Here is a 24,025-nt window from a genome sequence, read left to right as displayed (position 1 = left end):
TAACCCATGGTTCTCACCACTCAAGGTCTGCCCTCCACATATAAATTATGTGACAGCTGTAAAAATCAGTATATACAGCAGGGATGAAATGTGGAAGAACCAAAGAGTGGCTTTTGTCCCCTCCAGCGGTGAGGTGGCCATCTGTGGCTTACTGCGGTCATTTGGCTGTGAAAGGTGAAAGGATACTCTGCCATCTCAAAGATCAGAAGCTGCCACAGCTGGAAAGGGGGGGGGGGGCATGGAGTGTTTATCTAGACCTTACAAGGACATTTGCTCTCTTTTCGTGATCTCTCTCTTACTCTCTCTCTCTCTCTCATGTCCTCTCTTTCCTCTCTTAAACACACACATACACATACTCTCTCCCTCTTTCCTCTCTCTCACACATTCATACATTCACATTCTCTCTGTTTCATGTTTTCTCTTTCCTCTCTCTCACACACACACATAAGCATACATATACTCTCTCTCTCTTTCTCTATCATGTCCTCTATTTCCTCTCTCTCTCACACACACATACACATTCTCTCTCTCTCTTTCTCTCTCAGGTTGATCCGTATGTCTTTAAACCGGCAGGTTCTTCATCATCAGAAGAATGTCTGCGCTCTTGATGTTCCAAATGTGTCTCTGTGTGTTTTAACACTCAAGGTGTATCTCTATGTGTTTCATGTCTCGGAGTTTGTGTGGAGTCCTGTTCGTAGTTTTCTATTCATCTTATTTGATGTGTCACATGTGGGGTTGGTTGGGATTCATAACCACTGCTAATATTACAGTGTTTTTTGTTGCAGCTGATATTTTACAGATCAACATCTTTGGAATAGAGATATATGGAATTGCTTACATTATTTTAGGGTAAATGATCAGAAGATAAATTATATTTAATATGTTATTTATAAATAAAGTTCTATGACAATAACGAAGTATTGTGTTTTTTTCAGTGTCTGCCATGTTAAGTACTATAGATGGGTCCTATGGGCCATATGTAAAAGGAAAAATATACAAATCATACATTTGAGTGTGTGATTTAGCCGCATCTTGTGAAGACATTTGAAAAAATATGACTATAATAATAAACTACTCTGTAAAAACAGATTAATACATAAAGAACTTAATTTATAAAGGATATTCATGTCATTATAATGTCTATAGAGCACTTTATCAGTGAGTTTTATAGAGACGTATAGAGCACTTTATCAGAGTTTTATGCAGTTTTCAGAACTGAGCTTCGAACACTCATTAATAAAGACACTCCCAGAGGTCACATGGGTGGACCATTTATTTACAACAGATAAAAATGCACATGGTCAGCATGACAAGGGAGCTGGAGAGGTTTATGTCTGCCAAGTCTGACGGCTGAGCTGAGTCTCGATGTCTGTCGGTCTGTCAGTGGTTTAAATGATTCTCGTTCCATGAGACACAGACATGGTGAAGACGTAAATGAGGAGACAGCGTCTGAATGGCCAACAAAAGAAGGCAAATTAGGCTTGCAACGGCTATAATGGAAAGTAATGAATGAATACAAAAATAGACCATTACGCTATCTACCAGCTGCATTTTAATCAGACAGCTGTAATTCTCTCTTGTGAATTCATTCTCACCTATGCCTAAATTACTACGTGGGACATTTAACAACAGTATTTTTTTTTTTAAATGCACATTAGCCTGAAGTGTCCCAATAATATCATACAAAAATAAATTTAATCCCACTGTTGCATAAGAATAACAACAAGAATCAATATGTTTCAAGTCAGTGTCTCTCTCTCCACTCACCAACATAAAATACAGTTTTAAAAAGAAGTAATTTAATCATGAAATCATAAGCTCTGTCCCTTTTTTGTGAGTCCACCAGGAAATATCAATCGAAAACAAACTTTTGTCCAGCTTTTGTGCCTTTGCTCTGGCTATCTTACTGATCTAATGCTACAGTAGACAGGGAATGACTAATAATCAGCTGTAGGAACCTGTGTTATAGACCCTTTTAACAATAAAAACAAAACAATGCTTGAATGTTCTATTTGGGCCCCAATCTACTTCCTCTGCATTAAGATAACATATGGAATGTTAAAAAGGAAGTCTTGTGGGGCCAACTATGATGCTGATAATGGAACTCTCTTGAAAGGGTCCATAAGGTCAACGTATCCCTCTCCCTCCCTCTCTGGGAAAACCTGTGGACAGAAGATACCCTGCCCTGTGCCATCCTGAGGCACGGCCCTCTCAGAGAATTGAGTTTCAGCCCAAGGGGCAGCCAGAGAAACACACTATACAGTTACTGCATTGTGTTTGGGTTCTGGTGCAAAATAGGGAGGGCAGGTTCAGAAAATAAAAGCTGTTGACCCTGCCTGCTCTGCCCAAAGCCTTTTTTCTCCGTGGAAAAATCGAAAGCTATATTCTCTCTGGACAAGCTAGTCCCACAGTTCCAAGGTCAGAAAAAAATTCAGCTAAGAACTCAAAGCATATCATCTAAAATCATATCACACATTAGAACCACTTCACATATTAGAACATTTTGAAAACAATGCCTTAGTGCATCATTTGGGGATGGGGTTGCTTGACACGTGAACGTGATCTTTCTTTAAATCGAATTGAAATGGATTTTTTTTGTTATCCATTGAAATGCTCTCAGTATGATGTAACCCGAACCGACGAGATTCAAGGACCAAGAGCTATTCTCAGACCAAATGTAGACTGACCTCCACTCGATCTTTTTTTTTTCTCTTTCTGGCTCAAGAATATTTTATTTACATGAAGGTCTTTGTGTGAACTAATACTGCCTTAGAAACAAACAGGTAGTGCTAATGCAAAAATTTCAGTGGCAAATTGCACACTTCAAGATGAGAGCCACAATCCTGTGTGTCTTTATTGCACAGTGCAAAGTATCCACAGCCTACTGACACAGGATGTCTCTGCAGGATAGCTGGCAACATAATCCATTTGAACCACTAGAGGGGGCCTGCCACTATTCACTAGGCATGTAATATATGATGTGTTGATTTTGCAGTACAGCTGGTGAGCCACTGCTGTAGCGAACTTAAAAAAAAAAAAAATGGATTGAACTGAAAATAATAAATTAGAAAAATCATACTGAATCAATTACTTTCATTCATCAGTATCAACACTGCATGCTGAATCAATCCAAAACAGAGTTAACTGAAATAAAGGTCCTTTTTTGCTCTCTCGTCTTCATCCAGGCAAACACATATCCCCTAGATCTCCACAAGTCCAGACGTTACGGCTAAAGGGGGGCAAACAATGGGGTCCATCTACAAAAAGCACTCTGCTCCACAGTCTTGGCTTCACTGAATTGCCGGTCAGAAGATAATGCAGGTTGGCAGCAGCTCAGTCCCTCTCACATGACGTTCAGTGCAAATCAACGTTGAGCAGCTTGGTGATAAAGTACAAAAATAATAATAATACAAAGCAACATTTACTACTGTAAGTAATTCAAAACATGATTTTTGTCACTCGGTGTGTGCAATACATTCTTTTAAGTTTGGTCCAGTCTCTAGTGCATATGTAGTAGGATTTACAATACGTTATGATGGTAAATTGGGCAGCACTGTTTTAAACTGGGCAGTATTGTGCTTGATTATACAAAGAGCACGTGTGTGTGCATGTGTGTGTGTGTGTGTTTTACAAATGTGTGTATTTGTGCATGTATGTATGTGTCCATTTGTGTATGTGTCTATATGTGAGTATGTATGTGTGTGTGTGTGTGTGTGTGTGTGTGTGTGTGTGTGTGTGTGTGTGTGTGTGTGTGTGGTAATAAATAACATAGGAAACATTTCACACAACATCACTGCCAACAGGCAAACTGGTAATATGATTTCAGAATATAATTTTATACATACACACGTAGAGTACACTCACCCATGAACGCACACAAACACACCCACACACGCACACACACACACACATTCACACCTTCACACATACATGTAAATACATATACTGTTTCATTGGCTTTTTATTTTATTACAAAAATCAATATTATTACTATGTATACTGTTAGATTTGAATCTTTTTTTGTAAATAGTTCAAAAGCATGCACTTTCTTTTGGTTGGTTTGGCTCTCTTATATTGCGCTCCTCTTGCTCGCACTCCCCCCTCTCTGTGCGCGTGTCCTTGCTATCTCTTCTTCTTCTTCTTCTCCTTCTTCTGTGCCGCTTCATAAAACGACTCGTTCCCGGCCTCGCTGGAGTGCAAATGACACACTCTTATGAATTCTGCTTTTGTCCTTCCAGCTCTCAGAAACACCTGTCTAACAAGGTCTCCCCAATTGCTGTCCGATCCGCTTGTCCATCCATTTGTTTTTCACGTCTAGAGCCCCAGAACCACATGTTCAGTTCCTTCAGTAGGGTTAATAGTGAGTGGTGGTGATGGGGGGAGGGGGTTAGGGGTAGAGGATGGAGATTAGTGTAACTGGTTGATTATTAAGGTGTTTGTTTAGCTCGGTGGTCCATTTTTATTTACTGGCTTGGGAAAAAAAAGAGCCTAGCGGGCTGCCGCACGTCAGTTGGTCGCCACGACAACCACGGAGCCCTCCTCCTTTGCCGCCGCCAGCTCCTCGTCCTTCTCCTCCAGAGACTGGACAATGCAGGACGTGACCTCGAAAGGCGCGTACTCTGCGCTCGGCTCGGCAGTGGAAAAGAAGGGCGCAGGGGGGCTGGGTCCATCGGCCCAGGAGGGGCTGAGGGTCTCCCGCGGCGACGGCTGTGTTGTGGTCGGTAGCGGCGAGCCAGACTCGGGTTCCAAGGTTAACGTGATCTCGTCCTCCTGGGGAGTGGGAGTGGGAGTTGGATTGGAACAGCAGGGGAGAGGAATGAACATCAAAACATCGTAAGGAAAAAAAAAACAGATGGCATTGCTAGTTGTGTGAAAAAAAAAACTGTGTGGAATGTGACCTTTTGAAGTTTCTGTACCCGTAAAGGTCGAGTCAGAGGGAATGAGTCCTTAGAAGTGACAGTTTGAAGCTTCCCACAAAAGTCTTCTAAATCTGCTTTGAGCCAAAGTCAGCAATGGTCTTTGAGTGTCATCTCTTTAATTGTTTAAATGACAAATGCTATAACCATAATCAGAGTTATGGATCAATGTTGTGTTGAATGAGTTGTCATGGAGAACTGTAATTGCATGTCTGCACAGCAATTAACAGCTTAATGTTCTCATAAGCTTGGTTTCTATCCAATCTCATAATGTGAATATGTTTGAAACTCCGATATATACCATGTGTAGATTAATTAAGTGAAGTATCTCGGCTTCCCATGGAATAGCTACATCACAGAGTTTCCTTACATGACCTTGTTTGTGACCATGGCCAGGAAGACAACAAGCACCAGATTACTCTAACATATTTATCAGAAGATCAAACTGAGTTAGTAAAATGAGACAAATCAAGGTATATCCAAACTAGTACTACTGTAGTACTAGTACTAATACACCAAATCATCAACAACAACAACAACACATTGCAGTTATACTGTACAGCGCTTTTAAAAGGCCCAACACACTTTACTAAGACTAGTTATAAGATTGAAAAGTGCAGCACTGATTAAAATTCACTACACATAGCCTACTTTTCTCAGGATTTTAGGTCCTTAAGCATGCAGATTATTTGATGATTAAGAAACAGTGAAGCGGGTTGTATGGAAACAAACTGTAAATAGTAATGCAGTAGGATAGTAAGAATTTCATGATCAATCTAATCATCTAATGATGGGCAGCCGTGGCCTACTGGTTAGCGCTTCGGACTTGTAACCGGAGGGTTGCCGGTTCGAACCCCAACCAGTAGGCACGGCTGAAGTGCCCTTGAGCAAGGCACCTAACCCCTCACTGCTCCCCGAGCGCCGCTGTTGATGCAGGCAGTTTACTGCGCTGGGATTAGTGTGTGCTTCACCTCACTGTGTGTACACTGTGTGCTGTGTGTGTTTCACTAATTCACGGATTGGGATAAATGCAGAGATTTCCCTCACGGGATCAAAAGAGTATATATACTTATAATATACTTATACACTGTTGTGCATCTGTCCATCATCATGTAAAGCCCACCAAAACTATTTGATTGGGACGAACACATCTTATTCAAGTATAGAGACTTCTTGATGAAGAAGCTCCTGACCAAATGTCCTGTCATCAAATTTTGTGGGCGGGATAAATTCCAGCTGGCCTCCAGGCTAGGGAATATCATGCAGTAGGATAGTATGAGTGTCATGCATTAGGATAGTGGGAATATCATGTAGTAGGATAGTAAGAATATCATGTAGTAGGATAATAGGAATATCATGTAGTAGGATAGTGGGAATATCATGCAGTAGGATAGTGGGAATATCATGCATTAGGATAGTGGGAATATCATGCAGTAGGATAGTGGGAATATCATAGTGGGAATATGATAATCAATTTGGGAACTGACCTTGGTCTCCTCCTCCTGTTGCTCGGTCATGCTTTCGCTTTCCGCATCAAACTCCTCCCCCATTGTCTCGGCCACGCCCCCGTCCATCATGTTCATGGGAGCCATCTGTCCAGCGATCTCCACCTGAGCCGACGCCCACAGGTCAGCCAATCGTGGGTGAGTGGGCAGGCCCAGACTGTGGATGGTGCTGTTAGGCGTGGCTTGCAGGGAGTGAGGGTTGCTGTGGAAACGATGATCCAGGGCCTGTGAGGCAAGAAGCAGCAGAGCAAGGGGAGAGAGCAGACTGTTAAAGTGTTGAAGAAATTAATCTCAGTCGTGATTAGTAACTCCTGAGGGTGAAATTACCTCTGTTGTAAATGTGGACGCCACTCCATCTGTGGCTAATAGCAGTCAGGGCTGAGAGACAGCCGAGTATTTCAATTCCAAATTGATGTAAAAAAAGTACTGGAAGCACATTTTGTACTGCCATTTTGTACCATGTCCCACCATTTACCCTCCAAAGATCTCACACATCCATCTGGCATCAGTGCATTTTGAAAATCTATTCAGTGTCCATATTTTTGTCTGCTTCCCATATTCAGTAGCTTGTGAAATGTAGCGCATATTTGCTAGAAATGCACTAAAGTAAAAACACATAATATGGTAGCTCTATGGGCTATCTAATGGTTTGTGATTAAAGAACGGCTTGAAATAAGCATTTTTCAAGGAGTGAATACTGCCAGCGTTCCCACTTTCCCCATGCTCCCCCAATGCTAGGTCTCTGGCATAGGTGTAAATTATAGTTCCACTAACGCCTGTTGCAGCAGATATAACACAAAAAGCTTCTGCTGGCACAGATACTTCAAAATGAATGGAACCTGCTAGACGGTGAAAATATTCAAAGCAACAGAATGAATGTTGAAGTTGAATGAATATAGCAGGCACTTTTAGTCAAAGCGACACAGACTCGAGAATCAAACCCAGGCAACAGATTGTCAAGCAGTGACACTACCATTGCTCCTTTACATCCATGTATATAACAATGTAATGATCTACACATAAGCTTTTTTACCAAGAACAATATGTTTGGAACCTTTTCAAACATTTTGATTAATGACTAATGACTGTAATTGACTGATTAGAATTACATGTATTTATCTTAGTGTGTATTCTCCCGCTCGGAGGCTGGAACTTTCCTATTTCCCAAGTACCGGTAGCTAATGAACTTTTCTATTTCCCAAGTACCGGTAGCTAATGAAAAAACCCATAATGCTGCGAGGATGCTGGTAGTGCAGAGGCTGCTGGGAATTGTACCTGTTGCTGCTGGTAGTGCAGAAGCTGCTGCTGCTGGTACTGGTGGATCTGGTGCAGCTGCTGCAGGTGGTTCTGCTGTTGCAGCGAGAGATGCTGATTCTGGGACAGGAACTGGGTGTGGTTGCCTTGGTTACCCTCGTAGCCCTCGCCAGAGGTGCTGCCCGCCAGGACGTAGGAGCCAGCGGCGGGGGAGGCCACACCCGAGGGCTCGCTGCTGATTGGCTCCCAGGCGTCAGACGAGGAGAGGCAGTAGAGGCCCTGCGAGACGTAGGTGTGAGGCCACACGTCCGCGGTGGAGTGATGCAGGGGCTGGTCTGAGGGGACGAGGAGAACAGGAGAGGATGGAGAATTAGGAGGTTGTGAGCAGAGCAAGATGAAATAGCAGTCTACACTAGGCACGTAACCAGGGGCGCCGCTGGGGGGGGGTTTAGGGGATTCTAAGGGCCCAGCACTGACAGGGGCCCCCCAGAGAGCCCCCCTGACAATAGTATATATAATATATCTATCATAGTATATAATCTGACAATAGTATATATAATATATCTATCATAGTATATAATCTGACAATAGTATATATAATATATCTATCATAGTATATAATCTGTCATAGGGCCCAAATTTTCTAGCAGCACCCCTGCACGTAACTGAAGCATTCCGTTCGCAGAGCATAAAAATAGTTTTAGAAAACTGGTCTAATTATTTTTGAAAGTATGCGCCACTATCTGTTCTGGTGTAGACCAATTCCATTGAATACAGTGGAAGCTAATTGTTGTAGCCTGCCTGTAACAATGAAGTATTGAGCTGGGTGGGGCTGAAGACCCAGGGCCTGCAGACTGCCAAAGCCCTGGTTGATAGAGGAAAGAGGCCACATCAATTTAATGGGGCTAATGGTTGGCAGAGGAAGTAGACCTACTTCAGATTGTAACCTGTTTATAGTTCATGTGTAAGGATGCAACAAGTTGTTCAAGGCTACGAGTAGGCTGTTATTTTGTAGTCTAGACAGTCTATATGTGAACATTTCTGTACGCTTAGTAGGCGTCTGGTAAAAGTGATCATTCCATGATAATACATGTACAACGAAAATTGTCAGCAATCACATACTCGAACTGTGAAATGTGCTTTAGAGGAGGCACAAAGTTAGATACCAGCATCTTAAAAATCTTAAAAGATCCGCTTTAATGAGCATACAGGCTTTACATGCAAGCTACCAGCGGCAACTGCCATCAACGAAACCCTGCGAGCAGTTCTGAATGCAAAGGAGATGATGGATGAAGACAACACTAAAAATCATCGGGGCTCTAGCTGGACATTAATGTTTATTACATTAATATAATCTTCCCTATACACATTTTTTAATATTGTGTACTGTGCTCAACTTAGATGTATAGGATCATTGAGGTCATTGTAATTAACACAAACTCATGAGGTTGCTCACAACTGGTGTTCATTAATGAAATGCTGCTACAACACAAAGTGTGTGTGTGTGTGTGTGTGTGTGTGTGTGTGTGTGTGTGTGTGTGTGTGTGTGTGTGCCTTGTCTTGTGTTGATGGTATAGCTATGATGTGCCATTTCTTTCCGGTTGCAAATTGGAGCATTTCCTAGATGGCCTGAAAATATTGGTTATAATTTGAGGATGTGCTGTGTTTAGCTGTAGCCCCAGGGCCCTTGCTGTTCTTCATCCAGCCCTGATTATGAGGAGAGGACCAGAGAGGTACAAGCTGTAGAGGCTCACTGTGTAAGGAAGTGAGCTTTTCTCTCTGTTATGTATTATTTTATCTAAAACAATCCTCTGAGTTGAATTTGCTCTCTTATACCATTCAAAATGTTTCATTCCCCATAAGGATATGATGCAGAGTAACTTTTCCCAAAAGTTGAAATTCTACATGTCTGCCAAATAAACAACCCAAAAGGCATAGAAATTCTAAACGAGAGGCAACAGGTAAATGATAAGATTGGCAAAACATTAACTTGATAATGTTTTACCAATAATATTGATAAGATTGGTAAAACAGTACCTCCAACAAATGCCCACAACAATGAGCAGAATGCCCACAACTATGAGCAAAATGCCCCTAACAATGAGTAGAATGCCCCTAAAAATGAGTAGAATGCCCACAACAATGAGTAGAATGCCCTTAACAATGAACAGAATGCCCACAACAATGAGTAGAATGCACACAAAATGAGTAGAATGACCACAACAATGAGTAGAATTCCCTTAATAATGAGTAGAATGCCCTTAACAATGAGTAGAATGCCCTTAACAATGAGTAGAATGCCTTTAACAATGAGTAGAATGCCCTTAACAATGAGTAGAATGCCTTTAACAATGAGTAGAATGCCCTTAACAATGAGTAGAATGCACGCAAAATGAGTAGAATGGCCACAACAATGAGCAGAATGCCCACAACATCCATCTCAGAGATACTGTGTGGATGTACATATGGATTAAACATTGTCAGCCTCCTCTCTCCCTCTATCTTTTGAATATCTGTGCTTCACACTTCACCAGTCATCAGACCCATCTCCAGCGTTTTTCCTGTGCCCTGGCCCTGCTCCCTGCTCCAGGTCACGGATTGAGTTTGCCCAGCCTGCGCTGCAATGCGCACACAACACCATTATTATCTGTGTGCGTGCTGCCCAAGGGCTCTGTTGCCATTTGGAATGCCTCCACACAGCCTCCTGTGAGCAGTAAATAAAGCCGTATCACACCTCTGAGACCTGTCAAACGGGGGTGAGGACATATCAGTCAGAGGGGTAAACAATATCAATCAGGTCAAGCCCAGTCCATCACTTTAGATGGGTGTGTTTGTTGGGTGTGCTGAATTTGTGTGCTTCTGTGTGTATATGTACATGCACATGTCAGCGTGTGAGTGTGACTGATGGCGGATGCAATGTGTGTGTGTGTGTGTGTGTGTGTGTGTGTGTGTGTGTGTGTGTCTGTGTGTGTGTTTGGAAGGGGGGGATATGTGTACATGTGTGGGTGTATATCTCTACACAGTATGTGCATGTGTGTTTGTGAGCACATCACATGTTTCTATGCTCCTACATCTCTGTAGCCTGGCGAGCCAGACCCACATTAAAATGTAGGGTCTGGGCACTCACCATTCGCAGTGCTCAATCCGAGGGGCGGGATAATCAGTTGTCTTTTAAATTCCCTCTGCACGCAATAGGACAGCGGCAGCGCTATAAGTCCCATGCGTTTCCCACCAGCGGAGCTAGTTGGCTAGTTCAAACGTTTGCCAACTTAATAAAAGCTTAACTCGTGTCACACTGTTCGCCAACAGCAACATCCATCTTATTTGTTTTCAAGTAGCAGGGAATTTAAGCCAAACCGTTGCAACTCTGCCATCAATCATTATGTTAAGCCCACCTAACGACTCTATACACGATTTCATTGGCCTGATTTAGTTTCGATTTCTGGAGCTCACAAGCCAACAGAGAGTTGCTAGACTAGCCCTGCTAGCCCGCTAGGGGCGCGTCTAGATTTCTAGGCTAACATCTCTGTGTTTATAAATGCATGCGTGTGTGTACATACGAGTGTGTGTGTGTGTGTGTGTGTGTTTGTGTGTGCGAATCATTGAGTGCGTCACGACCTCTACTGAAGTAGACCGAGCGGAGGAGTTGGAGCACCCAAACATGGGCGATGAGCACCAATCAGTGAAGCAGGTAGGTGGCTGTTCAGAGGAGTTTCACATACAGCTGATGTGAAGTCAAGCGCAGCTGTTTGCTTTCACAAGCCCATCTGGCTTTCATTGCAATGGAGAGAGCCCACATCCACAGCCATTCCAGCTATTTGCATTTTCCATTATATCAAATAACCATTGGTTCTTTGTGTGTGTGTGTGTGTGTGTGTGTGTGTGTGTGTGTGTGTGTGTGTGTGTGTGTGTGTTTATGTGTTGATTAATGCAAATAGACAACAAAAAGTGTCAGTCATGGCTGGAGGCCTCTCTGGAAATATACAATGTCTCCAAGTGCCCCCCCCCCCAACACACACACACACACACATATACAGATACACACATTTATCACCCCCTCCGGGGTCTCTCAGTCTTCTGGGTGTCGTGGCACTTCAAAGAGGGAACAGACTGGCTCACATCCACTTCAGTGTGTATGTGTGTGTGTGTGTGTTTGTGTGTGTGTGTGTGTGTGTGTGTGTGTGTGTGTGTGTGTGGGTGTGTGTGTGTGTGTGAGTGTGTGTTTGTGTGTGTGTGTGTGGTGCCAAGCCAGCAACCATTTGTTTTTGTGACCCTAATCCCCTCACGTCCCCTGATGTCTTCTTCACACACACACACACACACACACACACACACACACACAGGGCTGAGCAGGCAACGCTCATCTTCAATATGCTCCTCGGCAGCTCAGGAGGCACTAGGTACGGGCAGGTGTCAGTTATTGGTGACAGCTCAACCCACACACAGACTCGGGCCAAAACCACTCAGCACAAGATGGCAGAAGACACTCCTGGGCCCTAGACCGTCATTTCAATGGTTGGCTCTTCATGCCAGACCAAACCTGCTCCACCAGATTGAGACAAACAAATTGAGAGTAGTAATCCACAGAGATGGTCTCTCTGCTCTGCCAATGAGGTAATGCTGAAATAGCACGAGGCGTAGTATATCTGTTATCATGTTGGAATGGCATTCACTACTGTATAACAAATAATAGATGTACCCCTTAGCAATTCCACAGCATGGCAACCCTGAATTGATTAACAGGGCAGGGGTGTAATAATACAAGAGATTGCTTGTGTTACTGAAGCTAAAATGACCATGTAACACATCCAGGAAAAATACAAATTGATGAAATGAACAGCCAGTACATCAGTAAGTCAGTACATCAGTTTTGATGTGTTAGAATAGCTTCTAAGTGAATGTAACGTTGTGAATGTAACAATTTGTACTCCGGGTGATTGGTAGAGAGGCAACTGATGTGTCTTTACCACGACTGGTGATGCTGTCCTGGTTGCCCTCACTCAGGTGGGCCACACTGCCCTGATTGGAGTCCGCACACAGGCCATCTCCCTCCATCGAATTCCAGCCCAGCAACGTAGCCTCAGAGACGGCAAACTGCTGCATCACTCCTGGGGAAGGAAAAGACCGGAAGAGAGGGAGAGTTGTTTTTTTTTTTTTTTATCACAGTGACAGAGAGCTGCATAACAAGTGAGACTAAAGACCCTTACGAAAAAGAGCTATAGGCATCTTATAGAAGTTTGGGACAAAATAGTATAGCATTCTTATAGGAATACTACATGTATACAATCTAGTTCTTAGTATCGATATTATAGAAAGGTTACAGTATTTTGGGACATCCTATAAAGGTACTTAAAGACTGTACTAGGAACACTATAGCGGAGAAGGATATTATAGAGGTATTACGGAACATCATAGAAGTATTATGCACTACTATAGAACTACTATAGAAATCTTAATATTATAGTTTTTTTCCACAAGGGGGTGGATAGGGGAAGGTTCCAGACACATTTCAGCGCCTGCGTTGCATTAGCATTTGTGTTAGCATTAGGAAAGCTTTTTTTCAGTGCCTGCGTTGCATTAGCATTTGTGTTAGCATTAGGAAAGCTTTTTTCCCCCCTCATGTTTTCTTAATGAGTTATCATGTTGACTTGAACTCACCGGCGGCAAAACGGGCCTCCTTCTCCCCATCACTGAGGTCACTGTAAAGATCGTGCTCTAGCCGCCTCTCTCTCTCGCGGTTCAGGTTGGTCCGACCCACTCCCCCCTCTGGCCCGGCGGATGGTGTGCCCCAACTCTGCCATTCGATCATGTGAGCCACGCGCCCCTGAGCCATGGCCGTGGGCTTGGTGACTTTGTCCTTCATGGAACGGGTCACACCTGAGGAAGAGGATGAGGAGGAAACGGGGTGTGAGTTTAAAAGACCGCTGGAGACGCAAAGCGTTTCTCAGGGAGGGAGATGATGAGGAGTTGCCGGGCAGTTTGCTGCCAGAGCTTTCGTCTTTTCTTTTTTTTTTTTTTAGCACACTTGTGACTCAGACGTGACAGAAGTGCCTCCAATGCAGGGTGAGAAAATGAAAGTGGATGGCGCCAATGGAAACTGCCTGAATCTGTCAAGCCTTGTTGACTTGACGAATCCCCTGCACCTTCGCGTGACGGGCAATGAGTGGGAACTGATAAGAGGGGGCTACGTCGTCATTCAGACGCGTTAGTCATGACATTCATTTATAACACATGATTAATTATACAACACATAAATGAATTGGGGATTGGGTAAGGAAACATCAAATGCACCAGTGTTGTGGAAAAAAAGCGTTCTCATTAAAATGCAAATGTGTGGTCAGAAAAGGATATGCATTAGTGCAAAACAGTCAGGGAGACAATGCGACTCAAAGGCCACGAGCAGAACAAATTGGCTTCGTAGATAGCATTCCTGTTTTTGTTTTCCTTTATTTATTTTCTTGTCACTGAAGACAATACATTGTTTTTGTTTTGAAAAATAGCCCTATCTTTTTTTTCTGGAAAGAGTAATTGATGGTGTGATGCTGGAGGGTATAACTTTCACTACTCTCAAAATTGCTGTTGTATAAAAAATAAAAAAAATAAACATCTCAGGGAAATAAATCTTTGTCCAAAGTTAGTTCCTGAGGTAAGAGTGAACAAAGGTATATTTGTATCAAGTAATACATACACAGATGCACATGTCACATAAGATACAGTCACTTCCACCACAGCATAAACACAGCAACACTCCACAACACACTAGGACTACACTGAACTGAACTGAACTGAACTGAACTCAAATGAAAAGAAACACAGCACACCACTACGACTACACTCCACAACAAAACACCTTACTTCCCAGCAGACAGCCCGTGGTGACGCGTTTTGTCAGTAAAATAACTTATGCCTTAAAGCCTGCGGTGATTTTTATTTATTTTTTATTTATTTTTTGCTTTTGATTGGTTTCGGAGTGGGTAAAGTGGGAAGAGGTCTGACATTGGATCTGATTGAATCTCATCATCAATGGCCGCAAAGGGCGGCCATTGACGTGCATTTGTAATGAAGGCAAGAGAGTGGGGAGAGGTGAAGAACGGGAAAGGGGGGGGGTACCCACGGGGGCGTCCATGTTGACTCCACACGCCTCCTCCTCCTCCTGGAGCCAACATGGGGGCGATTACCAGCTACCGAGACAGACACACACCTGACACACCTGTCAGAGAGGACTTAGCCAAAGCACCGATCCCGTACTGGTTGGACTGCCGCTTGAGACGAGGCAGAATGGAGGTGGTGTCCTCCATCGAGAGCTGCGAAGGGAGAGAGGAGGTGGGGAAAAGAGAGAAAGAGAGAGAGAGAGAGGAAGCAAAGAAGAAAAAAACATGGAACAGGATGAGAGAAGTCATGAAGAAAGGGGTTGAAAGAAAGATAAAGAAAACAAAGAAAATGTAAAGAAGAGAAAGTGTAGGGGGGAAAAAAGAAAAGAATGTGCGTGGAAGCAGGGTCGAAGAGGACAGAAAAATATGGAGAAAATATTGCATATTCAAAAAGTACAGAAGATCAGAGGTACATGACAGAGAGTGAGGGCGAGCAAGAGAGAGAGAGAGGAAAACAGATGGCGTTAATCTCACAGTACATTTCAATTATCACTCACATTTAGCACTTCATCAGGGCACCTGGCACCAACTTCGCTGACACAGCCAATTAAAAACACCCAATACACTGAATTATGATACAGTTTTTACCCTGTGAATCTAAATAATATTTAAAGGGTTAAGGTCAGTGACAACGTCCTCTGCATAGTGATACAAAAGTTATTTTTCACCTTGAACCCTGCGACCCAAATTTTTCTTCTTCTCCGGGAAGTTTTTTTTTGAGATGCTCTATAGGTGTTCTATTGTCAAAATGAAAGCTCTATAGATATTATATTAGAAGAATATAACTTGAAGGTAACTCTCAGTAGAGATGCCTTTGGCTGAACAATGAAAGATTGCATCGCAGTTCAGATGCTCTGAAATTAACTGTGAAGGTTAGACTGAACGGAGAATGTCCAGGCCCACAGTAGGAGGACAGTTTAATGTCCTCGGCCTTACATCTGATTAATGTCTGTCCACTCCTGACGTCAAATACGTCCCACTGAGCAGCCTAGAGTCCTGTGCTGGATCAGCATTATTTGGTTTGAGTCATGCGCTCTATTTTTTTTTTTAAGTTTATTGTTTGGGCTTTTTGCCTTTATTTGTGAAGATTGACATGAAGCGAGTGGGAGAGAGAGAGATGGGGTGAGATCGGGACATTCGGATTCGAACCTGGGTCCCCGTGGGCACTTGGACCCGTACATGGTACAAGCGCTGTAGCCTGTTGTGCCACAGCGCTCCCCAAAGGAGCATGGAGATGCCGGGGAGTCAACCCGGGACCTCATACATGCCAAGCAGACATGCGCTCTCTTTTGCCTAATACCAGTAGTGGAGTGATAATTCCTGGTCGGCCGCTAATGTTTTGAGGTTGGGCTGATTACTGTGATCTTCAAATGGGCATGATATCAGTATTTGTAAAGGTTCCTTGATGTGCCCTCCAGCAGGCTGGAATGTGTGATCGCAGCCCCTCCCAGCAGCCCTGGTAACAACGTGGTAACAAGTAATGATGAACTGACATGCCGGTTATGAAGTGCGTATGTGATGGGTACAGACTACTGAAGATTTTAGATGAGCGAACGGGCCCTGGATCCCCCCCCCCCCCCCACACACACACACACCCCCAAAAGAAAATAGCAATCAGGCAAAGTTGGGTCACACTGCCACCAACACCCCCGCACCCCGTTGGAAGGGGCCAACTAGGCAAAAGTAACCTTTCATAGCCAAACATATAATAGCATACATCTAGAGACAACCATTGTGAAATGAGGTCTAAAAATGGGTGGGCACACTTGCAGAAGTGATGGCATTTGGAATTACTAAACCAATCCAAATGCCTCCGCAAGATGGGGCTTGAAGACGGTGCCCACTAAAAGTAGGCATGAATGAAGAAGTAAGGGGGTCGTAGGTTTGAGCCACACGCCCCTAAAGCCGCAGTAGGTTTAGTCGTTTCGACTGGCATTGAAGCCATAATTTCAACAACTTGTCTGCACACTTTGAACTCTCGTCACAAAAGCTCTGAACTCCCAGTTGGCTCACATCTGAAAGGTTGATGGTACCAAGAGGGAGGGACATGATCCAAAAGAGACTTACATTGATTCCTTCCCATGAGAACTCAGCACGTCCTTGCTGTACGGGAGAGCAGGAGAGAGAGAGAGGGGAGGGGAGAGGAGAAAACATGAGAGAAGCTCTGGGCAACAAATAGTTTTAACCTGGTAGAAGGAGAATGGAATTCTGGGGGTTGGAGGGGACGTGGGGAATGTGCTGCTGGGAAAAAAAAGCTTTGACACGTAGACCTGACCACGGGGGACTGGACCAGTTGCCCAAACAGGAAGTTAAAATAGGAACCAGGTTAAAAGGGAAAAGGTGGGGAGAAGGAGAGACACCGAGGACAGGAGGCACTGAGGTCAAAGTGGCAACCAGGACAGACCGAGAGGACTCAAACATTCTGGGATCACACCAGAATAAAACCAAGGCAAAGTACAGAGCTCCACTGTACAAATGCACTGGGCTAACATCTAGTGGTTAGTACGGGCATGTCATGGCTGCGGTGAGAGAACCAAATTGGTCTAGAAAAAAATATATATTCATAGTGCTATTTGGGTTTCTTAGTGTTTTAAGCCCCCAACATTGTCTTCAAGGCTGCCCTGCCTGGAAGGCGCTAGGGTTAGGCATGGGTTAAGGTTAGGGTTAGGGTTCTGATTAGAGTTAGGATAAGGTGCCTTTAAGTCGATGGTGGCAGCGCAGCCTGGAGTGTAGGAATTCCCCTTTCAACATACTGGGTACCCTAGTCTTCAACTTCAAAACCTCAATTCGCCATATTGTAGGAACATGTGAGGTGGCAATGAGATTGAAGCTGTTATTTTAAGGTGAAAGAACTACATCTTGTTGATTTAATCCTCAAACAGTGACTTGTAAACACGTTGACTAAAGACAGGCTTTCAGATTAGATACAATTTTCCTCAAATGCAGAAATCTAGCATATTAGAAATAGCATGTCCTGACATATGGAGTCCTCATAATCTTTAGCCCTCAGGGATCTGTTAAAGGAAATCAGGGCACTGACGCTGTTGGTTTGAAAGCATCTCCTAAGCATATAATGCTTTCTTTATCTCGAATCTTTATACAAATCAGTGCCTTTCATGAAGAAATGGTCAAAATGTCTTCATTCTGTTACTTTCATGTTGATGAAGCCATGAGGCCCTATCTGATGTCCGGTGTACAGCAGAGCCAGAAGTGATACATGTCTTAACCAACACACTTATTCCCTTCCAGCACCCATGATGCATAAATAACTAATCAACTTATGCACCCTGGGGGGAGTCGGTGGAAAAAATGTAGGTGTGGTCAGGCAGATTGATCGATCGCACAATGCTATTTTGGCACCACTGAAAATGATTACACCACTGACCAAGGAAAACCTGGCCAAAAGTAAAAGGTGCAATGTTTCAGTGTTATTTTGAGAGCACATTATCAGGAAATATAGTTGATGATCTGCCTAGTGGCTAGGCCATAGCAACACAATGCAAAGACTGTAGTATGCTTGGCTGATTGTCCCTAGGATTTGTATTCACTCATTTGAATGTTATTGGGGTGTATTGTTTTTTTCCTAGTTATGTTTTTGATTGTAAACCCCCAGTCAATCAATACTGTGAAAGTAAACGACTAAATGTAAGAGTTTGTTTTGCTGTAGCCTACAGTACGTGATTCATTATGGCAAGGCAAGAATGCATTTATAGTCTACTCCGTTTGTCACTGACACATCCCTGTTTCAGCAAAGCAATAGATGGTTGCATAGATGGTCTCGCGTGCAAGCAGATTCCTTCTGCAGAGATGCGCCCATAATAATGTATACTATTATACTATTATAATACTCATAATAGTAACATGCCATGGTTAAACCCCTCCTGGCTCTTTAAGGGATTAGGAGATGGCACTCTCCTTGGTTTACTGGATGTAACACCAAAAACACACCCATGCTTGTTCACAAAACCTAAGTAAACCATTTTTTAGCCATGCACCTGACTATTTATTCTACCTTTAAACTAGCGGACATGGACACACCTTAAATGCACTTAAATCATGGGCTGGCTAGACCAAACATACATTTTAGACTTGTCACAATAGGGCCACTAGTGTTTTCTAACTGCATCTTATCAGCCAGAAGGGAGAGCCAACATTGAAGCATATGATGCTTCATATACAAAAGACATACCAAGCACAAGGGTGCAAATGTATTCTCTCAGTCTGTAAATTACAAGCTTGCTGACACACACACACACACACACACACACACACACACACACACACACACACACACAGTAACAGCAGCTCAATTTGCTCGACACCTGCATTAATGGAGGACGGCGGAGGCTTTTTCTGGGGCTAGTAAACACCCTCGTCTGCGCACCAGAATGACACACTGCACCGCGCAGTCAGCGCCTGATCAATAGCAGAGGTCATCTGAAGGTCACCAAACCTCCTCCGTCGCAGCCAGGAGGCGTGCCTCTGATTATTATCACCACAGCAGCAGCACCTGCCTAATGAGCCCTTCCTTTGCTTTTTGGGGATATTACTCGACATGCTAGCCATTGCTACAGTTCTCTAGGGCAACGCCTGTTTTCAAATAGCAAGATAGCATTTCAAAATAATATGAAATAATAAAATGCACAGTATGTGATTGGAATGAAGATTTCCTTCATCATTGCATTGTTCCAGGCTTGGTTAGGTGAAAAGCACGCATTTGAGAGATATTTAAGGTTTCCTCACATTCTGAGATTTGTCATACTACCCTGAGAGCTGCTCACTGTCAAAGAGATGTGGATGAAGATAGTCGTTGAATACTGGGACAAATTGCATATGACAGCCGTCACTCATTAAGCTGCATTGAAAAATAAGCTGTCAACAAAATTGCAAACTTCCGAGAGCAATGTTCATTGTTTAATGTCAACTTCCATTCAATCAACATCCTTGTGCAAGTTATGTAAATTACATACAAAGCAACAAATTATCTTGAAATATGAAACGAATTGCCATTCAGGCATCTTTCATTTGGATGCTTAAAAAAAAAAGGTGGTCTGTGGAAACCGTTATGAAACGAAACTGTTGTCTTTGTAAGAAATCCTGGTAAAACTCAAACAGCCCACAAGCACAGCTAGCTTCACCCTGACTTTGTATCCCTCCGTAGATGATGCCCTATAATATTCTGGTGTACTTAGAATTGTAGGACATTCTGATTTAGAACTATGGCAGAACACTGCCACTTTGGTGCATTAGCGGCTTCTGAATCAGATCGCACAACTTAGAAATTTATCAGGGTTACAATTTATTGAAGTGCCACTAGAAACCATGACGTCAGTGGCATTGTCCTTGTATCTACCCTTGCAACAGACCTCTGGGAGCGTTTTTTTTGGAAACTTTTAGCTCAATTCGCTTCCAGCACCGCTGCCCATACAGCGGGTCCACTCCACCCCACAGATCCAGAGAGCAGCCGACTGCTAAAAGGCCGTCCCGCGGGACCTCAGGCAGCCCAGACAGCTTCATAGCGCCGTGGGCCTGGGAGACGATGCTGTCCTGGCCAAACTCATCCATAACTGACAAACAGATGAACGCAGATAAATTCTATGGTCGTCTCTCAGCACAGAAGGGACGGTGTGAGTAGAAATGGATTTTTGAGACGCGAGATGGAGTCAGATGGATGTCACATGGTGGTGTTGTGTGAGTGTGTGTGTGGGGGAATGGGGGGGTAGGGGTGAAGAGAGTGGCTGTCACACACAGTGAGATGATGGTCGGACTCTAGGGGCCTGGCATCTCGAATGGCCTTGGGTGAGAAATTCAATACTGCCGAGACGAACACAGCCATTGTATCATTAGGCTCTTGGTTGAAAAGCTACAGCCATAGTCCCTGCCAGTAGTGAATACACACACACACACACACACACACACACGTGTGTGTTGAACAGGCTCTCTCCTGTCAGCCATCTTACACTAAAGAAGTGCAAGGAACTGGTAGTACAAGCAACCATTTAAGCATTGTGCTATTTTATTAGTTGGAAATACTGCAGTGTAGTGCCATATGGGGTTTCAACACATGCATGCGAGTGAGCTCAGATCTATGCTTGCTTGCCCTGCTGTTTGAGTTTGCAAAGATTTATACTTAACTAATAGTGACTTACCAGGGAAAGATTATTCAACGTACGTGCGTCAACGTTAACACAGATAACGGTGGCACTGGTGCGAGAATGAAACATGTGGTAGATTTCACAGCTACACTGAACATAGTGTTAAATGATGTCATAAAAATGTGCGCAGGATTACGCGGCTCGCTCAGTGTAAACAAACGTGGCGTTGCTAAAGGCGTCATGCTACTAATGGCTCATATTTCTCCTCAGCCCACACACACACACACACTCGCCTCTGGGATTCGTCTTGCACTTTCCCCAGTCAACAGACTCCGACAGAGAACACACAGCTGGTGTGTGTGTGTGTGTGTGTGTGTAGTACGTATGTATTTGTGTGTTTGTGTGTGTCCCCTATGTTGTATGTATGTGTGTATGTATGAGGTTGTGGGGACCACATGATACACACACCATATCAGGCCCTAAATCTGTGAGGTCCAAATATCAGTCCTCACATTTTAAGTTGTGAAATGTTTCTGTGTTTGTATGAATGTACACAGGATATATGGATTTGTACTGTATGGATGGATGCATGAATGTATGTATAGTCATGTTACAAAGTTTGCACACCCATGCTAAAGTTGACTAAAATTGATCTTAATGCCTTAATTTAAAAAAATGAGGAAAAATCCAACCTTTGAGGATACCAATTTTCTTTGTGAATGAATAATGTATCGTAAATAAATCAATGGAGGCATAGAGGCAGGCAGATCTTTATTTCTAAAGGCCAGTTATTTCATGGATCCAGGATACTATACATCCTGATTAAGTTCCCTTGGCCTTTGGAATTAAAATAACCCCACATCATCACATACATTTCACCATACCTAGAGATTGGCATGGTTTTATTTGCATTGAGAGATGATCTTATGGAAAGTATCCCATGCCAATCTCTAGGTATGGTGAAGGGTATGTGAGGATGTGGGGCTATGGTATTGACTGTATGTTTTTTTATGGATGAATGGATCTGTATATAAGCATGTATGCTTTTATATACATATATATATATATATATATATATATATATATATGTATATGTATATGTATATGTTTATGTTTATTTGTGTCCATGTGTCTGCTATTCATGGAACCTACCTGCTCTCCATCCTTCCGTACAGGAACCGCGTCCACCGCTGCAGAGAAAGAGAGGGAAAGAGAAGGAGGGGGGAAGGAAACGAGAGAGGAGGTGAAAGACAGGCTTATATAACCTCTGCACACTAACGCCAGCTGAGTACAGCTGACAGAACACCCGTACATTTCTGCTGACATTCACACAAAAGGACTATAATTAGAATAATTACCCAGACCAACTGTTACCACTCTGCAAGGAGCCGTTTCTGACACTTGCACTAGGACCACGCCAAAAGGGAATCAAAACGATGTGGTATATTTCCTCGTAGCAGGTGCTGTATCCATCCAATAGGCAGCTGACTCACACCTTAATTGATAAGTAATTATATGGTGCACAATGCACAATACACAACTAGACATAAAACCTGTGGAGATTATTGTATTAAAACTATTACTATAGCTCCCCCCCCTTAATCGGTCACAATCCCAAATTATACGCTGCCATGAATCGCCTCTCATTCTACATGACACCAATTAATTAGATTCATCCTCAAAAGAACTTTTATAACACTGAGATACAGGGAAAAAATTTAACAACCGTAACAATCGTGACAACCTCTGTAATTTCATTGCCTCAGTGCTGTACTCCTGATAAACTTCACCTGCTGTTGTGTGTATAGCTTTATGCACACCTGCCTGTTGCGTTTACATCTGCCTCATTTCACTTCACAGTCTGCTGTCGACAGTCCAAGGCTACCGTGGGAGACAGGCCACTCTACTTTTCAAAATGGCTTTGCTCACTATCTCTTTCCGTTACCAGAGAAATATCCCCATGTTCTTCTCATTTAATGGTGTGGTTGCAGTGACAGGGGTATGGAAATGGACTTGAGACTATGACTATTTTAAGCGGACTGGATGTTTTTAACTGGACATTTCAAAAGCATTTGTTCTCTGAGATTTAATGCATAATCCTGTACTTTAACCAGCACAGTCTCATTTTAGAGGAATTTTAGCATATGCTCAAAATATCATATGGAAAAGGGATATGTCCAATTTTCAATCTCACACGAGTGTTTTTATTAAGTGGCACACAATGTTTTCTCATAATGACAGTGGTGGCAAGAGCCATAAATCATATCCTATGCATTCATACACCATGTCACATTAGCCGAGTCTGCACAACATTAGTGACACAGATTAATGCCTATGGCATCCGATACAGGGAGGCAACTAGATAACGTAATGTCTTTTCTGCCGTGAATCTCTGCAGGCATGTTTTAATCAGTGGAAAGCTTAATTGCATGACTCGTTCTCAGTAAATACAGGCGGGTGACTGTAGGCCTCAAGGCCATCGGCGCACCCTAGAGAGCGCGAGAACGATGGAACCCTGGAGAGTGAGAGACCGAGAGCATGAGACAAAAGAAGGAGAGAATAAGAGAGAGAGAGAGAGACAGAGAGAGAGAGAGAGAGAGAGAGAAAGAGAGAGAGAGTGTATGTGAACCCTTTGGAATAACATAAAATGTGAGTCATCTAAGTCACTATAGACAAACACAATGTGCTGAAACTAATAACACTGAAGTATTGTCTTTTACATCTTTATTTCTAAAAACACTAATTAAACATTTATAGTGCTGGTGGGGAAAAACAAATGAACCCTTGAAAGTAATTACTGGTTTAACTACCTTTGGCAGAAATAAGCTCAACCAAGTGTCCCTGTTAACTGTGAATCAAACCTGCACAACATTCAACAGGTATGTCAGCCCATTCTATCTTCGGTTTAGCCATATTCTTAGGATGTCTGGTGTGAATGACTTTTTTTAGGTCAGTCCACAGCATTTCTATTGGATAAGGTCTGGGCTATTAGCCTTAGCCTGGCCACGCCTACCTAGATCTCCTTTCAGGGAGATACTAGTCTCGAACTCTATAGTTCACTAACATTTACATCAATTGGCAGATTACCTGCTCAATCAGTGACG

General features: G+C 43.1%; 2 protein-coding genes across 6 annotated transcripts in view; one reads left to right on the top strand and one right to left on the bottom strand.

The window, feature by feature from the left end:
- The window catches only part of LOC143140430 (glyceraldehyde-3-phosphate dehydrogenase-like), a 227,536-nt gene that overhangs the window by 170,233 nt on the left and 33,278 nt on the right, over positions 1-24,025 (top strand). The window lies entirely within an intron of this gene.
- On the bottom strand, positions 3,761-22,100 carry fam131ba (family with sequence similarity 131 member Ba). 5 transcript variants are annotated; one of them, XM_076301317.1, is made up of 7 exons: positions 22,074-22,100; positions 14,877-14,979; positions 13,334-13,552; positions 12,643-12,783; positions 7,697-8,010; positions 6,404-6,646; positions 3,761-4,770 (listed from the first exon to the last, which is right to left on the bottom strand). In XM_076301317.1, the coding sequence occupies exons 2-7, from the start codon at positions 14,971-14,973 to the stop codon at positions 4,507-4,509; spliced, it is 1,278 nt and encodes a 425-aa protein (XP_076157432.1). In that variant the 5' UTR covers positions 14,974-14,979; positions 22,074-22,100; the 3' UTR covers positions 3,761-4,506. The 5 variants fall into 5 exon arrangements, with proteins under 5 accessions (XP_076157432.1, XP_076157431.1, XP_076157430.1 ...); XM_076301316.1 differs by having other exon boundaries at positions 14,790-14,979; positions 22,074-22,094; XM_076301315.1 differs by having other exon boundaries at positions 14,886-14,979; positions 22,074-22,084.

This window comes from Alosa pseudoharengus, unplaced genomic scaffold (assembly GCF_046254945.1).
Source record: "Alosa pseudoharengus isolate Yale_2024_CS ecotype anadromous, Long Island Sound unplaced genomic scaffold, YU_APseudo_1.1 YU_APseudo_1.1_scf_23, whole genome shotgun sequence".
In the NCBI taxonomy this organism is placed as follows: domain Eukaryota; kingdom Metazoa; phylum Chordata; class Actinopteri; order Clupeiformes; family Clupeidae; genus Alosa; species Alosa pseudoharengus.
Note: the sequence above shows the minus strand (reverse complement) of the source record. Positions and strands in the feature narration are given on the sequence as shown.

Excerpts from the sequence above, each read along its gene's own strand:
- fam131ba (XM_076301317.1), bottom strand. The coding sequence starts at position 14,973 with ATGGAGGACACCACCTCCATTCTGCCTCGTCTCAAGCGGCAGTCCAAC. Across the intron at positions 12,784-13,333 it reads GGAGGCCCGTTTTGCCGCCG|GAGTGATGCAGCAGTTTGCC; the intron begins GTGAGTTCAAGT and ends TTCCTTCCCCAG. Across the intron at positions 8,011-12,642 it reads GGACAGCATCACCAGTCGTG|ACCAGCCCCTGCATCACTCC; the intron begins GTAAAGACACAT and ends TCGTCCCCTCAG.